The 22,001-nt window shown below is 41.7% G+C and overlaps 1 protein-coding gene across 1 annotated transcript in view; it reads left to right on the top strand.

Annotated features, from left to right (window-relative positions):
• The window catches only part of ripor1 (RHO family interacting cell polarization regulator 1), a 46,325-nt gene that overhangs the window by 15,820 nt on the left and 8,504 nt on the right, over positions 1–22,001 (top strand). Inside the window, 13 exon segments of the mRNA XM_078257946.1 lie at positions 596–639; positions 903–1,028; positions 1,283–1,431; positions 1,711–1,843; positions 7,248–7,373; positions 7,787–7,959; positions 8,615–9,305; positions 11,654–11,790; positions 14,933–15,044; positions 16,715–16,850; positions 18,265–18,426; positions 18,546–18,698; positions 20,119–20,315. Coding sequence (XP_078114072.1) covers positions 596–639; positions 903–1,028; positions 1,283–1,431; positions 1,711–1,843; positions 7,248–7,373; positions 7,787–7,959; positions 8,615–9,305; positions 11,654–11,790; positions 14,933–15,044; positions 16,715–16,850; positions 18,265–18,426; positions 18,546–18,698; positions 20,119–20,315 — 2,339 coding nt within the window.

Raw genomic sequence — 22,001 nt, 5'->3', positions numbered from 1 at the left:
CCCATGTATGAGGGCTCAGTCCTTACCGCAGTGGCTTGGGGTTTCGATTCCAACCTGCAGCCCTTTGCTGCATGTAATTCCCCCCTCTCTCCTCTTTCATGTATTTAGCTGACTTCTCAAATAAAGGCCTACAATGCCCCAAAAAATAAGCTTTAAAAAAGCCTGAGAATGACATTAAACAACACATTTGGGGTCTTGCTATTCTTCTTTCTTTTCTGACATCCTATTAGTTCCGAAATAGGCTGATGTTGGTGTTAGCATGTTTTCATTTATTATAACAAATATCAGCATATCTTTGACACAAAAGTCAAATCTCACACTGAGTTGATTAAAAAAAATAGAACAAGGACAAGCAGCTTTTCCATCCACTTGCATAAGAATTCCTCTCTGGCCTGGATTTAAATCACAGAAGGTCCAGCAAGTTCACCGAAAAATGGGAGGGAATTGTTGCTGTAATTATCACTGGGGTTGGGGTGAAAAATGACTACCATACGTGCCCCAGATGGGATTAAAATCAATGTCCTACCTCTCCTAGAGAAGTAAATCCAGTCCCAATGTGTTATGAGAAACTGATCTGTTTCTATTTGTCTTTCAGGTCTGGCTGGATTTGCTAGATTGTGTGCTGGGGACCAGTATGAGGTTAGTTGTTCTGTCTGTCTGAGTGTGTATGTGTTAGGAACACACATTACAATACAAATAGAATCGAACAAATAAATAAAGATAATTTCTTCCCAATAAGGCATAAGGAAAATTAACATACTACACGTTTTCTTGAGTCTGCCTCTGACTGTCTATGTGTCAATTGTGTTTTATTTTCCATTAATATGGCATGCCATCCCCTGTTTTTATGTCCATTATATGTCTATTAACGTCATGTCGTGTGTGTGTGTGTGTGTGTGCAGATCTTTATGAAGTATGGTCGGCAGCGGTGGAAGCTGCGTGGCAGAATAGAGATCAATGCCAAACAGGTGTGGGACAGTGAAGAGATGGTGTTTGTGCCGCTCGTCAGTGAGTTCCTCTGTGTGAAGGTCAGTCCCTCCCAACGTCTCACCCTTTTAGAATTCACATGTATCTATACTTCGGCTGCAGAACTCTTTGATTGACTCGCTCTGACCTAAGGTAGAACCTCCGTTCCAACAAGTCAACGTTCTTCCAGCAGGGACACTAATGTTACTACTTCTACTGATGGAGTTTAACAGTATAAAGGGCTCAACCTGAATGACTGACTCAAAGGGACCTGTTGAAGACAGCGTGATCAAACTATATTTCTGTGGTCTCCTAGGTGACAGAGCTGAAGAGCTTAGCCAATCACGTGGTTGTAGGAAGTGTTTCCTGCGAGACTAAGGACCTGTTTGCTGCACTCCCCCAGACGGTTGCCGTGGATATTAATGACCTCGGCACTATTAAGCTGAGCCTCGAAGTCACCTGGAAGTAAGTGTGGCCAGTCATTTTGTCTTGTGTTCTGAATGAGGAAAAAAAAAAGTTAAAACAGGAAAAGTATGAAGGTATATTTCACAGTTCTGGGTGTTTTCACTGTTTTTATAAATTCAGTAGTTGCAACATCTTTCCAAAAGTCAACAACAAATCATGTTAAATAATCGTGATTTCAGTTGATTAGGATTTTTTTCCATTATCGATCAGCCCTACTGTACTGTTGTCAATTTACAGTCTTATTCATGAACAATCCTCTCCCCCCCACCCCCGTCCCAGTCCATTTGATAAAGATGACCAGGGCTCAGTGGCAAGCAGCGTCAACAAAGCTCCGACCGTCAGTAAGAGACTCTCAACCATCTTCAACCAGAGTCCGCCTGACACGCCATCTTTACGTGAACAAGCCTTCTATGTGAGTTCTTCTGTTCTAGTCGCCTCTCGTTTAGGGCTGCAACTAACAATTATTGTCATTGTTGATTAATCTGTTGATTATTTCCTGGATAAATGAATTAGTTGTTTGGTCTCTAAAATGTCAGAAAATTGTGAAAATGTGGATCAGAGTTTCCCAAAGCCCAAGATGAGACCACAACTCAAAGATATTCCGTTTCCTGTCACAGAGGAGAGAAGAAACTAGAAAATATTCAACATTTACCAAGCTGGAATCACCAGCTTGGTAAATGTTGAATGAAGTTTTTCCATTTTTTTTTTAAATGACTCAAAATAGCTGGTGTTTAATTTAATAGTTGACAACTAATCAATTCATCTTTGCAGCTCTACTCTCTTTGACCCTTGTTCTCTCCAGAGAAACGTTTGACTGATGCTTTTTTCAAAGCGTGATACTGGAATATTTAGCTTAAAGTTGCTGATTGCTGGCATTTTGTGCAATGTTCACTACCCTTATGTTTTATTATAATGTATAAAACACCAAGAGGAAGAGACAACTGACTAATAACCAGACTTTTTTTACTCAAGTCTTTTTAGATTTCTAAAAAAAGGTAATTCTGGTGAAAACAAGGAGCAAAAACCTTCTCATCATAGAACGTATCAGACTCATGTGTGGAACTGGCCCTATACTCGCAGAGAACAGGACAGAAATCTTAGGTTTCGAAGCGCTGCTGTAGAGGGAGAGTTTGAGTTTACCCAGCAGCCAGCGGTGCCTAACGTCTCCGTTGCCCTTTGTTCCACCTGCTGCTACGTTGACGTGCAGTCTCTGCCTCGGAGTGTGACCAGGCGGCAGCACTGGCCGCTGCTGGACATCTTCAGAGACACACTTAGCCAGAGCTGTCCCTGTAGTGACAACTCACCGACGGGACAGCCCACCGCAGTAAGTCATCACGGAGTAGAACCCCCTGGAGAATGTAGGAGCACAGAGCCCAGTGGTGTAGTGACTAGTGACTAATGATGGTAGAAACCTAGAACAGTAGTGAACAGTTTGTTTTTGTGTATGGCTTCATGTATGCAAGGTTTCCAAACTCTCTTCTCTCCAGCAGATTTCGCTGATTCTCAGCTTCCATTTGAGAGCAGTAACTGGAAATCTGCAGCTGTAGTGCAGCTTTGTAGTACGGCTGATTTAACCCACCAGTCCTCTATAGTCTATAGTGGCATGTGTCACATAACTGACAGTTCTGAGCACCGTCCAGCAGTCAGTCCTGAGAGCCACAAACTTAAAAAAAAAAAAAAGAGCTTACAAGTTTGAACTAGCAAGTTAACTAGCAGTTGGAAAATAGATTGTATAGCCTATTTTTCTTTCAACATGCAACAAGACTTTTATTTTTAAAATTGTATAATATTGTTTTTAACTGTTTAAAGCTATAGTTTCTGTAGTATACATATCTGTCTCCCCCATGAGGAATTCTAAGTAATGACAACAAAACTGTTGGCGCGTCCTCATGATACAAGCCTTCCGTACGGTGGCCGAGACGGTTCAACACAAATACAAAAGCTACTACACAACTGTTCTATATCTATGAAGTTACCTCTCTTTCTGAAACGGACCCCATCCGCCAGCTCCATTTGTTTGTGTTGTAGCTTTTGTGTTTGTGTGGAACCGTCTTGGCTACCATACTTCTGTGACCACACACCGCAAGCTAGGACTTTGAACCTTATATGGTCTCAAAGGACATGTCATCGTCAGGATGTTATTATTAGTTAGTATAGCAGTTATAAAGGAGAAAAGGTTAGTAAGGGACACTCTCTGAAACTTCACATTGACATACATTTAGGAGTGTGTCCACTTACTGTAACATTGTTGACCTCGAGGATCACCGTCCAGTCGGTTGTTCTTGAGCCGTTTACTCTGTTTTCTACAAATGTGGCCACTGAAGCAGAATAGAAGAGAACAAAAAGCTGAACACTGCTTATTCTATGCGCAGAAGATAATTAATTTCTGTGATTGTTTAATCTGAAGCACCCTGAGTCTGCAGAAGCTGTAGAACAGATTTCCATTAGGATTGTTGTCGACAGCGTGCGATATGTGACTGATCAGCAAAGCGGAAGAATCCAGAGTCATACACAGTGAAACTAGTTAATAGAGATGACGTGTGTGAACTGTGTGAACCAGCCAGCTGGGTTGTTACGTGACTCTCTGAAGCTGCAGCCAGTATTAGCCTGCTAGTTGTCAGTCTGTTGCAGCCCGTGGCCTGGATCCAGAATAGAAGTGAGGCCTTCAGTTTTCTGTTTGTCAAGTAGTCTCCAGGATTTGTAATAATGAAAAACATAATGGAATTACAGGTTAAACCAGCTCTCCCTACGGTCCAATCCAGAATCATATATTTTCTGTATTTGAGTTTCGCAACATTGTTGCATTTTACATTTGGTTTGCGTTCACACTGCACTTTGTCAAACACCAAACATTGTAAACCCACGTCATACGGTGAAAACGGTCGCTGTCTATTGGACAAAATATCTGCGGGAAAATCGTTGACACTTCTGGTCTGAGAAATCATGGAACAACATCACATTTATGACGTCTGGTTCTGCTTTAGTGTTTCTAATATTTTAAAAGAAGGCAAACAATGTGAGCAGCTGACAGACAGCGAGCGAAGGAGAGGGCGGGCCCTTATGAGAGACAGATGATGATGTATGTTGATGCATAATTGATGTTGTTCTTTCTCCAAATAATTTTTTGTATTTTAACTTCTACATCCATGGTTTTCAACTGCAGAGTAACGTCAGACTGTGCCTGCCTGTTTACACTGACAGGCACATGCCCAGTGTGTGTGAATGGTCATGTGATATGCCTTGTCAGACGTGTTAATATGGACAGGGATTAGTTCTGCTACTGGAGCTAAAACTCCTGTGTGGGCTAGATAGTTTATGTCTCAAAACGCCGCTTAAAAATGAAAACGTAGTAGTGTAGCCTGCGCTACAAGTGGAGATGCTGCACAGAAGTACTGAGCGATGGATAATCGCTGGTTGGATAATTTGTTCCAGCATATAAATTAATAATAATAAAACGACACATTTCCTCAAACAACCTTTTCTTTACCATCTGGAACAGTCATCAGAATGTGTCCAACTCTACTTCATCAAACTTTTCTGTCTTCTGGGACTTCTTCAACGTTTTTTCTACTATTTATACTTTTTAAAATATTAAGCTTTTTAACAGTTTTTTTTTAATCATTGAAGTCAATGAGAGCATGCTTCAAATCCTTCAAATCTTCTTCCGTTCCCAAAATGTTCAGCTCCTTCATACTTTCACCCTACAGATGCCAAACAAACTTTAAAATGTTCAGGTATTAGGCTATGGCTTTTCAGTTTGATATCTTTTACAGTTTTTGTGAAAAAGCTGTTTAAGTTTAGTGATCATTTCAGGATTTTTCTGCGTTTCTAATGAGTGTGTGTGGCGTATGCCAGAGTGGATGATGTCATACACTAGAGTTCAGAGCCTTAAAGAATTATCTTTGTCCCTTCTCTATAAATTGCTCTCACGCCCACAATATCTACTTGTCCTGCACAATTTTATATATCAAAACGTAGGTATTTTTGTCTAGTTTCAGCCAATGCGCTCAGTTATGCAATATGACTTATACTTTTGGCTCGGTGAGCTTCCAAATGACAAGAGTTCCACATCTTCCTCCATTCACTGCCCTGTTTAACATTCTCCACATTTCTGAGTGAAACGCAGAGCGAACCACTTTTTTAAATCGCTGATATGCCCACATTTTTAAGTTTATCAACATAAATTTTACATGAATACGTTCACAAAGGCCTTGTGGTGGTCACGATTACATCATTTGACTGACACCCCTTATCGTTTTAGCAGTCTGAGGCTTTATTTGAGAGCTTGCTCTGTGTCTTTGAATAGCTCCAGTGGGGCACAGCTGACAGTTTTAGCAGGTGACAGTCATTAACCTGATTTAAAGATCAAAGAGATCTCATCACAGACTTCAAAGGATGTTTATCAACATGCTCACAGGTCATTAGTAGCCATGACAACCCTTTCACAGACAGTCAACTTGAATACTACAGGCAGTAATATGAACATGAGTCTATATCTTTTGCGTTCCACTTCTGTCTGTCTCTGTCTGTTTCTCTCTGTCTGTTTCTGTTTCTCCCTGTCTCTGTCTGTCTTTCTGTTTGTTTGTCTGTCTCTGTCTGTCTGTCTGTCCCTGTTTCTTCCTGTCTGTCTGTGTTTGTCTGCCTGTCTGTATGTTTCTGTTTCTTCTTGTCTCTGTCTGTCAGTCTGTCCGTTTTTGTTTCTTCCTGTCTGTCTGTCTCTGTTTGTTTCTGTCTGTCTCTGTCTCCCTCCCTCTTGTCTGTCTCTCCCTCCCTCTTCTCTCTCTCTCTCTCTCTCTCTCTCTCTCTCCCCTTCCCTCCCTCTCCCTCCCTCCCTCCCTCTAGTGTTATTTGTGATTTCATTCATGTATATAGCCTGCTTCTTTTCAGGCAATATGCTTTTTTGTTCTATGCAGTGGATATGTCTGATAATAATACAAAGTATTTATACTTTTAGCCTTTTTAGTCAATTTATTTGAACTTCCACTTTTGACAGTATTACAGTTTAGCTTCCAGCTTTTCTAGAAATGTATTTCAGCTCTTAGCTTAATAAGGTAATGCAGTTCATCTTCCAACTGACAATTTTACATTTCAACTTCCAAGTTTTTCAGCAGTGCAATCCATTTGAGATTTTCAAACAATTTATTTCATATTTCTGCATTTTCATCTCTGTTTCTCACAGCATTTGTAAGTCTTCCAGACTTAATCATTATTTCAGTTAGAAAATAAATTATTTTATATATTAGTTATTCAACATTGTAATGAAATTCATGTTAATTGAAACCATTCATACTTTTTCAACTATTCTCACCTACTGATTTAAGCTATTCATCCAGTTTAGCTTTAGCAATTCAGCTATCCAGCATTTCCACGCATTTTCTGCAGGAAATGTATTTTCTAGTTACTAGTTACTTTACACATTAAGATTTCTGCACACAAAACACATGTAGTTTATAAAATCTGATGTTTTATTCTAAAGTAAACTAGCCAACAATATAACGGCTACAAGTCCAGCTGAGATGATGAGACCATTAAACACACAACTGGTTGGATCCTTTACTCTTTCTACAATGGGAGGATGTTTCTGCATTGAGTACTTTTACTTCTAATAGTTTAAGTACATTTTCATGATGATACTTACACACTGTTAGTAACATTTTCACTAACGAGTAACATTTTCAATGCAAGACTTTTACTTGTAACAGAGTTTTTGTACTGTGTGGTATTAGAACTGGATCTGAATACTTCTTCCGCCACTGGTCTGTATCCAACTCCTCTTTCATCGGCCCGACCTGTAAAACAGTGCTGTTGTCTTGTAGAACATGCTCCGCCGCCATGACGAGTTAGAGAATGGAACAGCGTGGTCCAATTCATCGGAGTCTTCTGATGACTCCTCCAGTCCTCGGCTTTCTGTTGGAGGGCTACGCAACTCTACACATCCAAAGGTAACGCACAACTGACACTAAACCTTATTTATGGTCTGCAGTCTTGTGCCATTATGATTCTGTCTTGCTCTCTGCTCTGTTTATCACTGCGTTATCGTCTTTTGTTTTTTCATTTTTAACAGAGAAATGACATTTCCTCCAGCTTTTATCTCTCCCTGTTTAGAAGTGCAAACAGTCTCGGTTCACAGTTAGGGGACTTCTGCTCGGAAGGCCTCTCTGGAACGCTTGCTCTTAGGCCGCATTCTTTTAAACTTTTGCCTGCAGACTACCTTGGACCTTTCTATTTTTTTGACTTTTGTGTTCCCTTTCAAAGAGCACCTTCATAATGTGTTTAAACGTCCGAGCACTCCGGACCTTTTCTCTTCTAACAACTGACGTTATTCACTATGTTGTTACTGTGTCTCGCTCTCTAGGCAGTGGTGGTGACACCAGACATCCAGCCGGCTGTAAGCGGAAGTTCCTCCCCACAGCCCGATGTCTCATTTTGCCCCAGAGACGACTCCTCCTTAACTCCAAACTCCCCCTACAGAGTCAGCACTGTCAGTGAGGCTCCCAACGCGTCCACACACCAAGCACAGAGCAACAGGTAGTGTTTGTTACTGGTTTTCGGTGCTTTTTTTCCCGGTGGAATTCTTTCTAATTCTACTTTACAGTCTCATAGGTTAAAGGTCCCATTTTGTAAAAAGTGAGATTTCCATGACTTCTTTGATTATAAAGCAGGTGGAGGTGCTATATAAATACTGTGAAAGTATCAAAATCGCAATCAGAGAAATACACACAGCCCATATTCAGAAACTGTGCCTTTTAAACGAGCCATCAGGACTTCTGTATGCTGTAATGTTACAACTATACTATGTGCTGTATATAGGTAGAAAGTGGCGCTACAGTGTCGTTACAGTCATTCCGGCTGCAATGACGGAGCAGAGACTCACAAACGTTGACCAATCAGAGCAGACTGGGCTTTTTTAGGAGGGTGGCTTAAAGAGACAGCGTTTCAGACACAGGGTGAATACAGGTATAGTCAGACAGACAAAAGGAAAAATAATGTTTTTTTGAACATTAAAGCATGTAAACAGGTTCTAGTAGAAACCCAAAATACAAGTATGAACCTGAAAATTATTCGCCTTTAAAAAAAAAAAAATAATAATTGTTGACTGATTATTTGTTACATTTGCCCATAAGCACAGCGATGCGTGTGCATGCTGGTGCTCTGTCAGTAATAAAAATGAACTGATTTACAGGGAAGAGGAGAAGGAGACAGTCAGTGTTAAGACCAAACCTGACAGCAAGGAAAAGGATGCAGCAGTGCCTGCGGTGGTGACCAACAGCCATGCCTCGCGCAGCTACTTGCGCTCTCTGAGCCACATCAGCGAAGGCAGTGCTGACGGCGTCGTGATGATGGACAGGTCCACCGAGTCCGGAGAGGTCATGTCTTTGGCCTCTGGGCTCTCCATCACCGACATTGAAATGGAGATGCTCAGCAGAACTCCTGAGCCGCCCGGCCCTGCCGCCGCAGACACGGCCCCGTTGCCAACCAGGCTCGGCTTCGTAGAGGGAAACCCAACAGGCGACGATGTCACAGATCAGCGTCAACACAGGAAGCAACGGGACACATCCAGCCCTGTCCGAACAGCCTCCTCCCCCGGGACCGAAGCAGTGGACACTAACACTCCGTCACAAATGAACACACACACACAGCGAGAGTGCAACACACACCCAGAGAGCGGGGATGAGACGTATGTAGCTCGGTGGGTGTCGGTGGAGGAGGAGGAGATGCCAGATCGTGTGTCCAGAGAGGGAGGTGTTCTGGTGGACAGCGGGCTAGAAGACGCCCTGGCGGTGGTCGTTTCCTCTCTGGATGATTACAGAGGACAGTTCCCCGAGTTACAACTACTGGAACAAGAGCTGAAGCTGCTGCAGGTTACACTCAAGGTAAAGATGGAGCATGCGTGAGTAGAGTTGGGTCGATTTCTGGTTTTATCGGTCCAGTGTATGAGGCAAAACCGGTTTGATTTTATGCTAACCGATTAAACCGGCATTTGTCACTTTCACACCTTCTGACAAATTAAAAATATTATTGGCAGGGTTTCCCACCACCAGGACTAAGCCACTGGGAATTATTTTTTAAACTACAGTTACAGTGGGGCGGCTCGTTTGGAAACCTATAGTCATATTTATAAATCTCCAGTTAGCTTAATTCAATTCAATTTTATTTATAGTATCAAATCATAACAAGAGTTATCTCAGGACACTTTACAGACAGAGTAGGTCTAGACCACACTCTATAATTTACAAAGACCAACAATTCCAGTAATTCCCCTAAGAGCAAGCATTCAGTGTGACAGTGGCGAGGAAAAACTCCTTTTAGGGAGAAACCTGGGACAGAGCCAGGCTCTTGGTAGGGGGTGTCTGACGGTGCATAGCAGGACGTAGCAGGGCACTGCAGAGCGTAGCAGGGTGTAACTGGGTGTAACAGGGCATAGCAGGGCGCAGAGCAGGACCACCGGAACAGCTGCAATCATGATTTAGGTGCCAACCTAATCCAAGGAAACATGCTGGGCAAAAGAAACACACGTAAGGACTCCGGGGACCTAGCTCCCCAGAGCTAGGTTAGTAACAAGCATTTCTGGGACATGGATGCACACAGATGGATAGCTTATAGCACTGATTTAATGTAGGGCCCTATGAAAGCTGTCTTATAGCTTTTTTTAAATTCTCAATTTTATGATTCCATCCATGACTCTGTTATCCAGAAACTATTGGGCTCTACATTAATGCTGCCATCAGTCTGGGACTGGCCACTGCCGGGCCCTCGTCGGAAACAACTTTGAACAACTTTACTGTGGGAAACACTGATAGGGTATGAATGTGTAACTGTTTGAATGTGATCAGGGCGTTCTTAAAGAGACTTCCTCTCAGTGAACCTTCCCTGAATAAATAAAGGTAAAAACATAAATAAATAAAAAGTAGCCTACATTAGCAACTTATGCCGATGGTGTCACGGCACTTGTATTGCAAGCTGTGTTGGGCAGTAGCCTCACTAGTTTAACTACTTCTCAATAGTGTCACTGTTTCCTAAATCAAATAGCTTTTCTCTAGCTTATGTCTTGTATTGATCAAGTAGTGTGAAGCTCAAGCGCAGCAGAGCTTTGTGCTGCCACAGCCAAACACGGACGTGTATGTAATGTACGTGGCTGTATAGCACTGGGCTATATATTGATATTATATCGTATTACATTTTGGATATCGTAATCGGTAATATGTAAATTTCATATCGGCATATGAAATAAGTGTTGTCTTTCTATGTTTTTTCAGGTTACATAACAGTAAAGTGATGTAATTTTCTAAACATACCAGACTGTTCTAGCTGTTTTACTATTTGCCTTTACCCACTGAGTCATTATATCAACATTATTGGTGATTATTTCTCAAATCTCTCACTGTGTTAATATTTTGTGAAAGCACCAATAGTCAAACCCTACAATAACGCCGCAACATTGACATCAATGTATTTGGTCAAAAATATTGTGATATTTGATTTTCTCCATATTGCCCAGCTCTTTGGCTGCATAAAAAAATGGCTCTGGTGCAACGTTAGTAAACTACTTTTGCCATGTTGCTGTAGCTTAGCTTGCTACATTTACTTACTAAAATGACATTTTGTAATATTGCTTTCTGAGTGGGTGCGTCGTTCATCCTCAGAGGGGGATATCCAGGTCTCTCCAATCACATGAAGACAGCAGCCAGATTATTCTAATCTCATTCAAACTCAATCAAAGGAAATGACTATTGAAGTTTATGTAGGCCTTTGGCAGATGAACTATTACAGTAGTCGATTCTGGAAGTAATGAATGCATGGATCAGAGTTTCTGCAGCAGACGGTGAGTGATGGGCGGAGACGGGCAATGTGTTCAAGGTGGAGGAAGGCAGTTCTGGTGATTGGTTGCTAAGAGGTTTAAAAGTGAGGTTGCTGTCGAAAATGTTGCGGTCATAAGTAATTATAGCCCGATTTATATTATCATCCAACATTAGCTATCACAGACATGTCAGTATCAGTAAAACACAGTACTGAAATGTTTATTTTTATGCTGTCAAATGTCAGGCTTACTTCATATCTTGGTCACAACTCTTCAAAGAACAAATTTAAGGTGGAACCAGGTTTGCGTAAGTCTGTGTATGCTCTTTGTGCATCTATACATCTAAAGACATACCTGACAATTGGACTATTGTGTGTGTGTGTGTGTGTGTGTGTCTGTGTGTGTGTGTGTCTGTGCATGCAGGGCGGCAGGCACAGCCGCTCATCCAGCGTGGCCAGCCTTACCGTGGAAACGGCGCTGGGCAGCTTCGACTTCCTCAACGTGTCAGACTGGGAGGAGGAAGAGGAGGAGAAGGGCGACCAGAGGAGTAGAAACATCAGGTCAGTGCTGACACAGGATGAAGTCATTCGGATAGATGCGCGTTTACAGCTTTCCTTAACAGAACGCAAGGTCGATCACAGATTTACTGATTCTGAAATGGAGAATACGCATTGTTCATACTTTACACAGCGTGAGCAGCAGCTCCTCATGGAAGTGAAACACATTTGTAAGAAACACTGCCGCTGTGATGAAACAGCGAGAGAAAGCGTGGCAGACGATCGCGGACCGACTGAATGTGTAAGTAGCCTAAAAATAGACATTATGTGACCATGGCTCTGAACTGTAACCGTCATAATTCTTACGTTCAAGGAGTTAGGCTACTAATCATTTGCACACATTAACAGTTGTAAATTTTGGATTAAAAGTGAGCAGTATGGTTTCAGTTAAGAGCAGTGGTTGGTAAATGTATATTTTTAGACTATCATTCAGTCCGTTCGCTATTGTCTGCTACGCAATTTCTCGCTGTTTTATTATAGCGAGTTTGCTTCTTCCCAAATATGCTTTGCTTCCTCGTATATATAGACATAGAAAAGAAAGACGCCAACAAAATGGACTCTCAAAATGTAGAAACTATAAAGATAATTAAGTGATAAACTCAATGCACACTGTAAACATGACTGTAACAGAGTATATTCATCTGTTATTTCCCCCCAGGCAAAATATAAGGTCAGAAACCATTGGGGTGTCCTCTCCCTGTTGTTACATGAATGTACAGTAGCCTACAATATATAGTTATTGGTTCAGTGAACTAAGACTATAATTTGGGGGATTGTACAATTAGGATAGCTTTTTATAATTGTACAATCCTCTCAAATGATAGTCCCAGTTTACTGGACAGAACACACACTGTGTGCTAAGAATGGCAGATTAAAAAGCACATGGGAGAGTATTTACATGATCCTTTATTGTTAAAAAGTAGAAAAATAAATAAATAATCTAAAAAGATGTATTGGTCTCTGACCAGTCAGCCATTGTTAGAACCACTATAGAAACACACATGTAGTATAGCTCTTTATATACTGCCCTTCATCACTGACTTCATTTAAAACACGTTATCAGCCTTTTCTAATTATCTCAACACCTGCTAGAATATATTAATCAAACTTCTAACAACAATATGAACAGCAGTCTTCATACAACAATATAACATTAACAATGACTATCACATGAATAATTATATATAATTATATTATAAAGAATGGTCACAACCTTAAATAATAACAGTATTTAATTGAACAATAAAACTGCAACATGTACATGTGTTATTTTAATGCAGGTTGATAATAATAAGGTAAAACCACTGCTGAGTGAACAGAAAAGGCTCCAGGATTAATACATCCTGGCTGTTAGCCTGGTCAGGAGCAGGCTGGCCGCACAGAATAAATCTCCATGGTAACATAGGTGCTTCTGCTTTCGTGAAACCGAGTCAAGACTTAAGTCACCCAGGATAACTGGGAAATCCCGGCTTAATCCGCTATCTAGGTTTTGTGAAATAGCCCTGTGGTCTAGCTCCTGTTGTTGAAGAATCTCATTGTTGTGGAAGTATCTTGCTGCCATCTAGTGGAGCTGTGTTGGAGCATCACTAGACCACAGATGGCCTGCTCTGTGGAAGAAACAGGTCTTTGCAGCTGTGAGATCAGTGAGCCCGCTGGGAAACCAACCCTGGTGCTCCCATAACTCCAAAAAACAAACACTGAAATATGACTTCATGAGGATTTATTTTCCTAGCTTGATGTCTCAAACTGCTTTTGCCCAGTTTTTTTCAGATGAAGGGCCAAAATGTATCTGGATGGAAGAATTTGAATATTGAAGAATACCGTAATTCTTCGTAGATAAAAACGTACCTACTGTATGTAATTGAATAGGGAGGTTTACCAGCACTGGTAAACCTTACCAGCACTGTGCTTTACATTGCTTTTTATATATATATATATATATATATATATATATATATATATATATATATATATATATATATATATGAGAGATAGAGATATATAAAAATACAGTCATGTGAAAAAATTAGGACACCCATGCTAAAGTTGACTAAAAAGAGGAATAAAAAAATCTTTAGGAAATTGATCTTAATGTCTTAATTAAAAAAATGAGGAAAAATCCAATCTTTAAGGACACCAATTTTCTTTGTGAATGAATAATGTATCGTAAATAAATAAATGTTCTTCCTTAAAATACAGGGGGCATACGTCAGTACACCCCTATGTTAAATTCCCATAGAGGAAGGCAGACTTTTATTTTGAAAGGCCAGTTATTTCATGGGTCCAGGATACTATGATCCTGATAAAGTTCCCTTGGCCCCCACATCATCACATACCCTTCACCATACCCCCCCATCATCACATCCCCTTCACCATACCTAGAGATTGGCATGGTTGTATTTCAGTTAGCCTAATAGCTGGTTTGATTTGCATTGAGAGGTGATTTTATGGAAAGTACCCCATGCCAATCTCTAGGTATGGTGAAGGGGATGTGATGATGTGGGGGGGGTCTATTTTAATTCCAAAGGCCAAGGGAACTTTATCAGGATGCATAGTATCCTGGATCCATGAAATAACTGGCCTTTCAAAATAAAAGTCTGCCTGCCTCTATGGGAATTTCCTAAAGATGATTTTTTGTTATTCCTCTTTTTAGTCAACTTTAGCATGGGTGTCCTAATTTGTTCACATGACTGTATATATCGATTCAAACATAAGAAGAAGTTTTGATGCTAACTTTAAGATGATGGTGATGAACAGTCAAAAAAAGCATGCTGTGGTCCCCAAACTAGAACCGGAGGGTGTGTGTTTATGTATTCAAAAACAAAATGAGGGACTAATTTATAATATTATTAAAACAAGATTTGGTCCTCATAAAGTCTTTTTCCAAAAGATGAGTCTTGAAAAGGGGGCGTTGTCTTATATTTGGGTCAATACAGTATATTCACTTTTTTGTACCACTGTAACACTTCTATATATTGCTTATTGATTATGTGCTGCCTGTTTTATTTTGTGTCTGTATTTGGCTATTTTCCCACTGAGGGACCCAAAAGAACTACAGTGAAGTGACCCCTGACACTAACAGTGTTGATGGAAGCCTCCCATAACTCTGTGGACGTCATTAAAGACTGCTCTTGTGTCTCTGTAGGTCTCTGCAGGACAGAGGCTGGGATAGCCCCTCCACCCCCCTCACCACCGGCTGCACCACTTTAGACTGCTCCCTGGTGGTCCACCTTAAGAACTGCAGCACGCAGCTGTTGGTAGGACACCTGAAACGCTGTCCTCGAATCATTTCCCATACTCACATAGATGCATGATGTGACACTGTTAGGTTCCAGCTGAGCAGAGATGCTTGCTATGCCAATCTATCTTGGAAATAAGCAGCACCTTATAGATGAATACGGGACTAAAGTCATTTTATGTAGCATCTACACAATTTCAATTTGAAGTTTGGTCCTAAAGAAGCAGGTTGGAGAGACTGTAGTAGTTGAATAAATACTTGTTATACTTTTTAGAATACAAGTAACAAAGTATTGAAGTAAAAGTATTATTTTTAGTTCAACCAATGGGTGCTCTACATAGTAAATCTGGATTATCTAGCATGATTGTTTGAAGTATTAGTAGTGGTTGGCGTCACTTTTCAAAAGAAAGTGAATGTCTTTGTAACCAGTGGAAATAAACAAATCAAAGTAATACATCCTTCAAAAAGTAGCAGAAGCAGTTCTAGTTGTTACAGTGTTTGTGATATTATGGTAGTCATAGTTTCTGTACTTCGCTTATTAAAAAGTCATAGTTGTAATACAACATGAAGCAGTCATAATTGTGGTGATAGATAGTAGGGGTGTCAATTTTCGAAATGAGCTTTCGATTTTCATTTTGGATCGGAATCAAATGCAGGATCGGCGACTCCCCAGTATTTTCTTCTTTCTCCAGCCCCGCCTACTTGCGTATGTCCGAAGAAAGGAAAAAAAACAGACGTAGCATAGCTTACCGGCTGGTAGCATGCAGCTAAAGAAACAGGGTAATGTTAGCGGTAGCCTGCAGCTGCACTTTTCCAGACACCATGGCTCCTGCCGGAGTCGGAGATAACGGAGAAACAACAGAACTGGAAAATCCTCTGCTTCTCTGAAGTCTCCGTGTGGCAACATTTTGCTATTGAAACAAACGACCAAGATAAAGCATGTGGACTTCATAGTGCATCCATATGCAACTTGTTAAGCTAATGGTGTATTCAATTGCACCTCGTAAACTCTGAGAAACTCAAACTGTTGTTGCAAAGTACCCTTCTGCCGTCAGTGGCTCTTATTGTGGCATTGCCGTCGGAAAAAAGAAGTTTAAATAAAGAATTTAGTCGAATTATCGCATTGTATTAACTTCCGTATAAATTGAGGGAAGTGGTGAGGTTTTGCAGTAATTGCGGGTTGGGTCTAACTGTCTAACTGTCCCTCCCCCTCACTCCCCTCGGGTCTGGGGAACATTTTTCAAGCTGCGTCGGACCGCTCTCCTCCAGCGAGCTGCGACACAATTTATGGCCCCACTGACGTGTGGTCATCATGACAACTGACAACTATGGCCATTTTGTTTTGTACTAATCAAATGACCACAGCAAATCCATTTTATTTCTATGGATACAACCATGGCGCTGTCCGTGGTGCTGAACTAGCAGACGGATTTGTAAATCGCTTACTGGTTGTAACACTAAATGATGAAGCAGTAAAGGTTTTTTCTGTGGAACAACAATCAAAGATCTGTCAGTTCTCTGATAAACATAGCATATAATCACCAAAATTGCATTATATCCATCTTGTTAGAGGCTGCAGAGAAGCAGATTAGTGTTTAGTTTTAGTTTAGTTCAGTAAAGATTTACTGTTGTGTCAAAACTGTTTAGCAGATGTTTTGTGTAAAGTGATATATGACATTATGTGTGCAGTGTCTGGGTATGTTTGGTCCGCTGCGGTGCAGAGAGATGTACGCCTTGGACCGACTGCTGCGAGAGGCTCAAGTCCTCGAGATCATCCGACGCATCGCCAAGGACAACCCGAGACGCATCAGACAGCCTGTTGTAGGTAAGCTGTGGTATCTGGGCCTCTACTCTGGGTTTGTCTCAATATTACATTCAGCCATCACTGTCATATGCAGAAGAGCAGTCAGATCATCAATCACTTTCCACTGAGCCCTCCATGTGTGTCCAATGACGGTTGTCCAGAAATGTATCAAATGGATAGTGTCGCTCTGTGTTCAGTGACCTCCGTAGATGACCCACCTAGAGATCAAATACACATCAGTGCATAGTAAGGGGTTGCGTACTGTTCACATTTTTACCGGTACCTGATATTTGGTGCCGGTACCCAATGGCAGTGGTGGAATGTAACAAAGTACAAATACTTTGTTACTGTACGTAAGTAAATTTACCTGTACCTGTACTTTAGTTAAGTAGAATCAATAGTGCATACTTTTGACTTTTACTTTGTTACATTTTGCAGCAATTATCTATACTGTCTCAGTGTTTCCGCTAGAATTTTTTTCAGCGGGGGTTGGGGTGTTGGACGTCAGAGTACAGGCTTATCTGCTAATGTAAGCTACCGACGGTTACCTTGAAACCATCCAGAAAATAGACGGTACCGTAGGGTGATTTAACGTCACCGCTCATTTTACACACAGTTTAACAACAAAACGCTGAGTGAACATTACCAGCTACATTTTTCATATTGGTTTTGAGTGGTATGCACCCCCACTAACCTGGAAAACGGTTTTAAATCAGTAACGTTACTACAGCATGTCGGAGGAATACACACAGAGTCCTGCAGCGGCAAGTCAGAGGCAGTACTCCGCGACTGCTTTTGGCTTGCTGTTATATCATATTGCAGCAAACGCTGTCTGCGTGGAGTTTTAAAAAGTGCAACCACACTTCCAACCATTTTATCTGCATTACTGTCACTCACTGTGGGGACGTAGTCTCTCTCCATCTACTCTCGCTCTGAGCTTGCAAGGCCAAGGCCTTGCACACATCTGCCAGAAGAAGAAAACATACCTCCACCAAGCCTGCACAATCTTCTAATCTGCACACTCATGGAAATTTATATGTTAAATACATAGTCCACAAGAATTACAGTAAAACAGTATGGATGTTCCATAATAATATGGAACATCAAAAAAGCAGATGAAGAATGATAATAATTATTATATCCATGCAAATACAATTTACAGTTGACAAATTTGGTTAAGATTGGATTACACTTACAGAAGGGTTTTGACAACATTTAAAGGGCAAAAATGAGTGTGGCCTATGTGGATAGATATAGTATGTGTTGGAGACCTGGAGCTTCTATGCCTGAAGGTTTCAGTATGCTTTAACCTTCTGAGAGTATTACCTCACATAAGGTCAAAACTCAAGAAACAACGTAAACTTCAGCAAGCTTGATCCAGAAATGAAAGACTAACTCCGTTCTCGATCCTCTGTCCTATCTTCCTCCGTCACAGTGATACCACAGCTGGGCCTGTGCTCGGGGGCCGTGTCACTATGGCAACAGTGTGTGGGGCAGGGCAGTGTGTACAGCGTCTCTGCCAACCGCTTCCTGGTTACGCTGTCTACAGTCTACCCCAGAACACTTCCTGAGAGGGCCAGCAACATGGCCGACACAGGTACACAGACGCGTGTGTGTGTGTGTGTGTGCGCGCGTGTGTGTGTGTGTGTGTGTGTGTGTGTGTGTGTGTGTGTGTGTGTGTGGGGCATGTTAACACACGTTTGTGTGTGTGTCCAGTGTTCCAGTGTCTGGTTGAGCGAGTGCTGGATCAGAAGTTACCAAGGCGCAACAGAGACGGAGTCATGGTGACGCTGTTCCAGCTGTGGAGCTACCTGGAGGCCAACAGCATCAGTGACATGGAAACACACGTCACTGAGCTGGCAGAAGAAGGTATCTCTCACACACACACACACACACACACACACACACATATACACTCATATGACACATTCCTTTGGTGTGGGAGATCCAGGTTCAATTCCCACTGCAGTACATCAACCAATGTGTCCCTGAGCCAGACACTTAACCCCTAGTTGCTCCAGTGGCGTGCGGCCTGTGACATATATAGCAATTGTAAGTCGCTTTGGATAAAAACGTCAGCTAAATGACATGTAATGTAATGTAAAAACATGTCTCATCATGACCTGTATCACATGACCATTCACATACACTGGGCATGTGCATGCCGGTGTAAACAGGAAGCAGATTGTCTGATGTTACTCTGCGGTTGAAAATCATGAACAATGATGGCGAAAAGTAAGAGCAGGGATTTGTTTGCTTGGACCGACGATGTGGTGGAACTGTAAGGTCAACCAATGACCAGGGTTATCTGACCCGTGTTCAACGCTTCTTTTGTCAATTCAAACCTAGCCAGTCCACACGAGTTGATCCCTGGTCATGACAATTCAGATACGACCTCCCACAACATGGGAGCAAAGCATAGTACCAATAATCTTAAATGCTAGAAATGGGTGGGGCAGTTACATGTCATATTCAGTTAACTTGTCACATACTCCAGTCCAGCTGTACACCAGCAGAATGAGGTTTTGTAGCTACTTTCCTCTTAGAGAGAGAAAGAGAGAAGCTTATTTTATGATTGTTTAACAGTGATTAAGTTCTAAAGCATAAATAAATAACCACCAAACCACTCAACAGATGACTTTGTGGAGACAGATGCTCTTTTCTCCTCCTCTGCATTTCATTCATTGCAGCAGTAAACAAGGAAGTAGGCTACTCTCGATTTATGACCATTTTAAAACGTAGGGAGAACATTTCTCTTTGTTGGATGGCCTTAAAAGTAAAGTTGGGCTTTGCTGTCGGCTTTTGACTCATTTTCAAAAAGACAGAGAGAAAAAGAGAGATTAGCGTGAGCCAGCGGCCACACTGAACTGCAAACCTGTGTCTCGGTGCTGTTGATAGATAGTTGAGAGAATTAAATAAAAGTACTTTTCATACTTATATGTTGTGTATGTCTAACGCTGGGTGTTTTTTTTAAAGATTTATTTTTGGGGCATTTTCAGCATTTATTTTGATAGGACAGCTGAAGACATGAAAGGGGAGAGAGAGGGTGGGAATGACACGCAGCAAAGGGCCACAGGTCGGAGTCGAACCCGGGCCGCTGCGTCGAGGAGTAAGCCTCTATATATGGGTGCCCGCTCTACCAACTGAGCTATCCGGGCGCCCTAACACTGGGTTTTCATCACAACTCACACACTCAACACACACACACTCACACACAAACACACACACACAGAGCTAAATGAAAAAGCTTCTGCTCGGTGACAGTAATCAGTGATATCGTCCCCTGCAGTGTGGTTGGTGCAGAGCCTGGCGTCGTGTGAGCAGGATGTGATCGTCCACGCTCTGCGGCGTCCTGCAGAGTGCAGCCTGAGGAGAGAAGGACTTCACGCTGTGGCCAAACTACTGAAAGACCCACGAGGCAAAGTGTCGGCCTCTGCCAGCTCTGTGCTGAGGAGCCTGGCGGCCCAACCCCGACAGAGAGAGCAGGTGAGAGCACACACCAACATCTTATTTAGAAAATAGTCTCGCATTGCCAGACCTTCTTCCACAGCGCTGCGGAGGAAGGTCTGGCTAGTCCACACAGCATTCTGGGATGGGAGAAAAACATGCTCTGGTTTATTGGCATTTCTTTAAACCAATCACAATCGTCATGGGTTGCGCTAAGCGCCGGACGGAGCCACGGTGCCTCTGCTAAATAGTCTCGGGAAGCAACTTGTTTTGGTGGAACATGTGGACGTTCAAAAGTAGTTTTATGCCTACCGTACACTTGAAGACTTTGAACAGACTTTGTAAAGACTAAAGTCTGACACCATCTCGCTTCAGAACGGTTGAAAATCTTTAGCGTCTTTAGCGTTTAGCTTAGCGCGGCGTCATAGCAACCATAAACAACACTGGCTCTAGCCTGCTGCTTCCTGTTTGGTGCTGGAGGGAGAGCACCCATTGGTTGTTAAAGGTCCCATGGCATGACATTTTCACTGTAAGAGGTTTTTTAACATTAATATGAGTTCCCCCAGCCTGCCTATGGTCCCCCAAGACTCACTCAGTACAACACAGACACTCTAAGGACTTTAATCTCCCATTTTCTCTGATGTCCCTTAACCAATATACATTGAAAAACAAAAGACCATCTCTTTGGAACAATCTATCATCATTCAAAAAAACATTTGAAAAGGTCACTAATCAACAATGACTTTTAAAGGTCCCATGGCATGAAAATGTCACTTTGAGGTTTTTTAACATTAATATGAGGCCACACCCCCACTCTAGCACCTTGCCCCCCCCCCCCCTCTCCTCCTCAATAGCATTTAAAGCTACAGACACTGAAATGGCACAACCTAAGGAAAGCTCATTGTGGCTCTAGTGGCTGTAATTCTGCACCAAGGCTGAATTTTGGGAAAGAGACTTCAGATACAGTATTAGGGGACCACTAAGGTCTATATAAAAGAGACTTCAGATACAGTATTAGGGGACCACTAAGGTCTATATAAAAGAGACTTCAGATACAGTATCAGGGGACTACTAAGGTCTATATAAAAGAGACTTCAGATACAGTATTAGGGGACCACTAAGGTCTATATAAAGAGACTTCAGATACAGTATTAGGGGACCACTAAGGTCTATATAAAAGAGACTTCAGATACAGTATTAGGGGACCACTAAGGTCTATATAAAAGAGACTTCAGATACAGTATTAGGGGACCACTAGGTCTATATAAAAGAGACTTCAGATACAGTATTAGGGGACCACTAAGGTCTATATAAAAGAGACTTCAGATACAGTATTAGGGGGACCACTAAGGTCTATATAAAAGAGACTTCAGATACAGTATTAGGGGACCACTAAGGTCTATATAAAAGAGACTTCTAATACAGTATTAGGGGACCACTAAGGTCTATATAAAAGAGACTTCAGATACAGTATCAGGGGACCACTAAGGTCTATATAAAAGAGACTTCAGATACAGTATTAGGGGACCACTAAGGTCTATATAAAAGAGACTTCAGATACAGTATTAGGGGACCACTAAGGTCTATATAAAAGAGACTTCAGATACAGTATTAGGGGACCACTAAGGTCTATATAAAAGAGACTTCAGATACAGTATTAGGGGACCACTAAGGTCTATATAAAAAAGACTTCAGATACAGTATTAGGGGACCACTAAGGTCTAT

The sequence above is a fragment of the Sander vitreus genome, chromosome 8 (genome assembly GCF_031162955.1).
Source record: "Sander vitreus isolate 19-12246 chromosome 8, sanVit1, whole genome shotgun sequence".
In the NCBI taxonomy this organism is placed as follows: Eukaryota; Metazoa; Chordata; class Actinopteri; order Perciformes; family Percidae; genus Sander; species Sander vitreus.
This window is presented reverse-complemented; position numbering and strand designations above follow the sequence as displayed.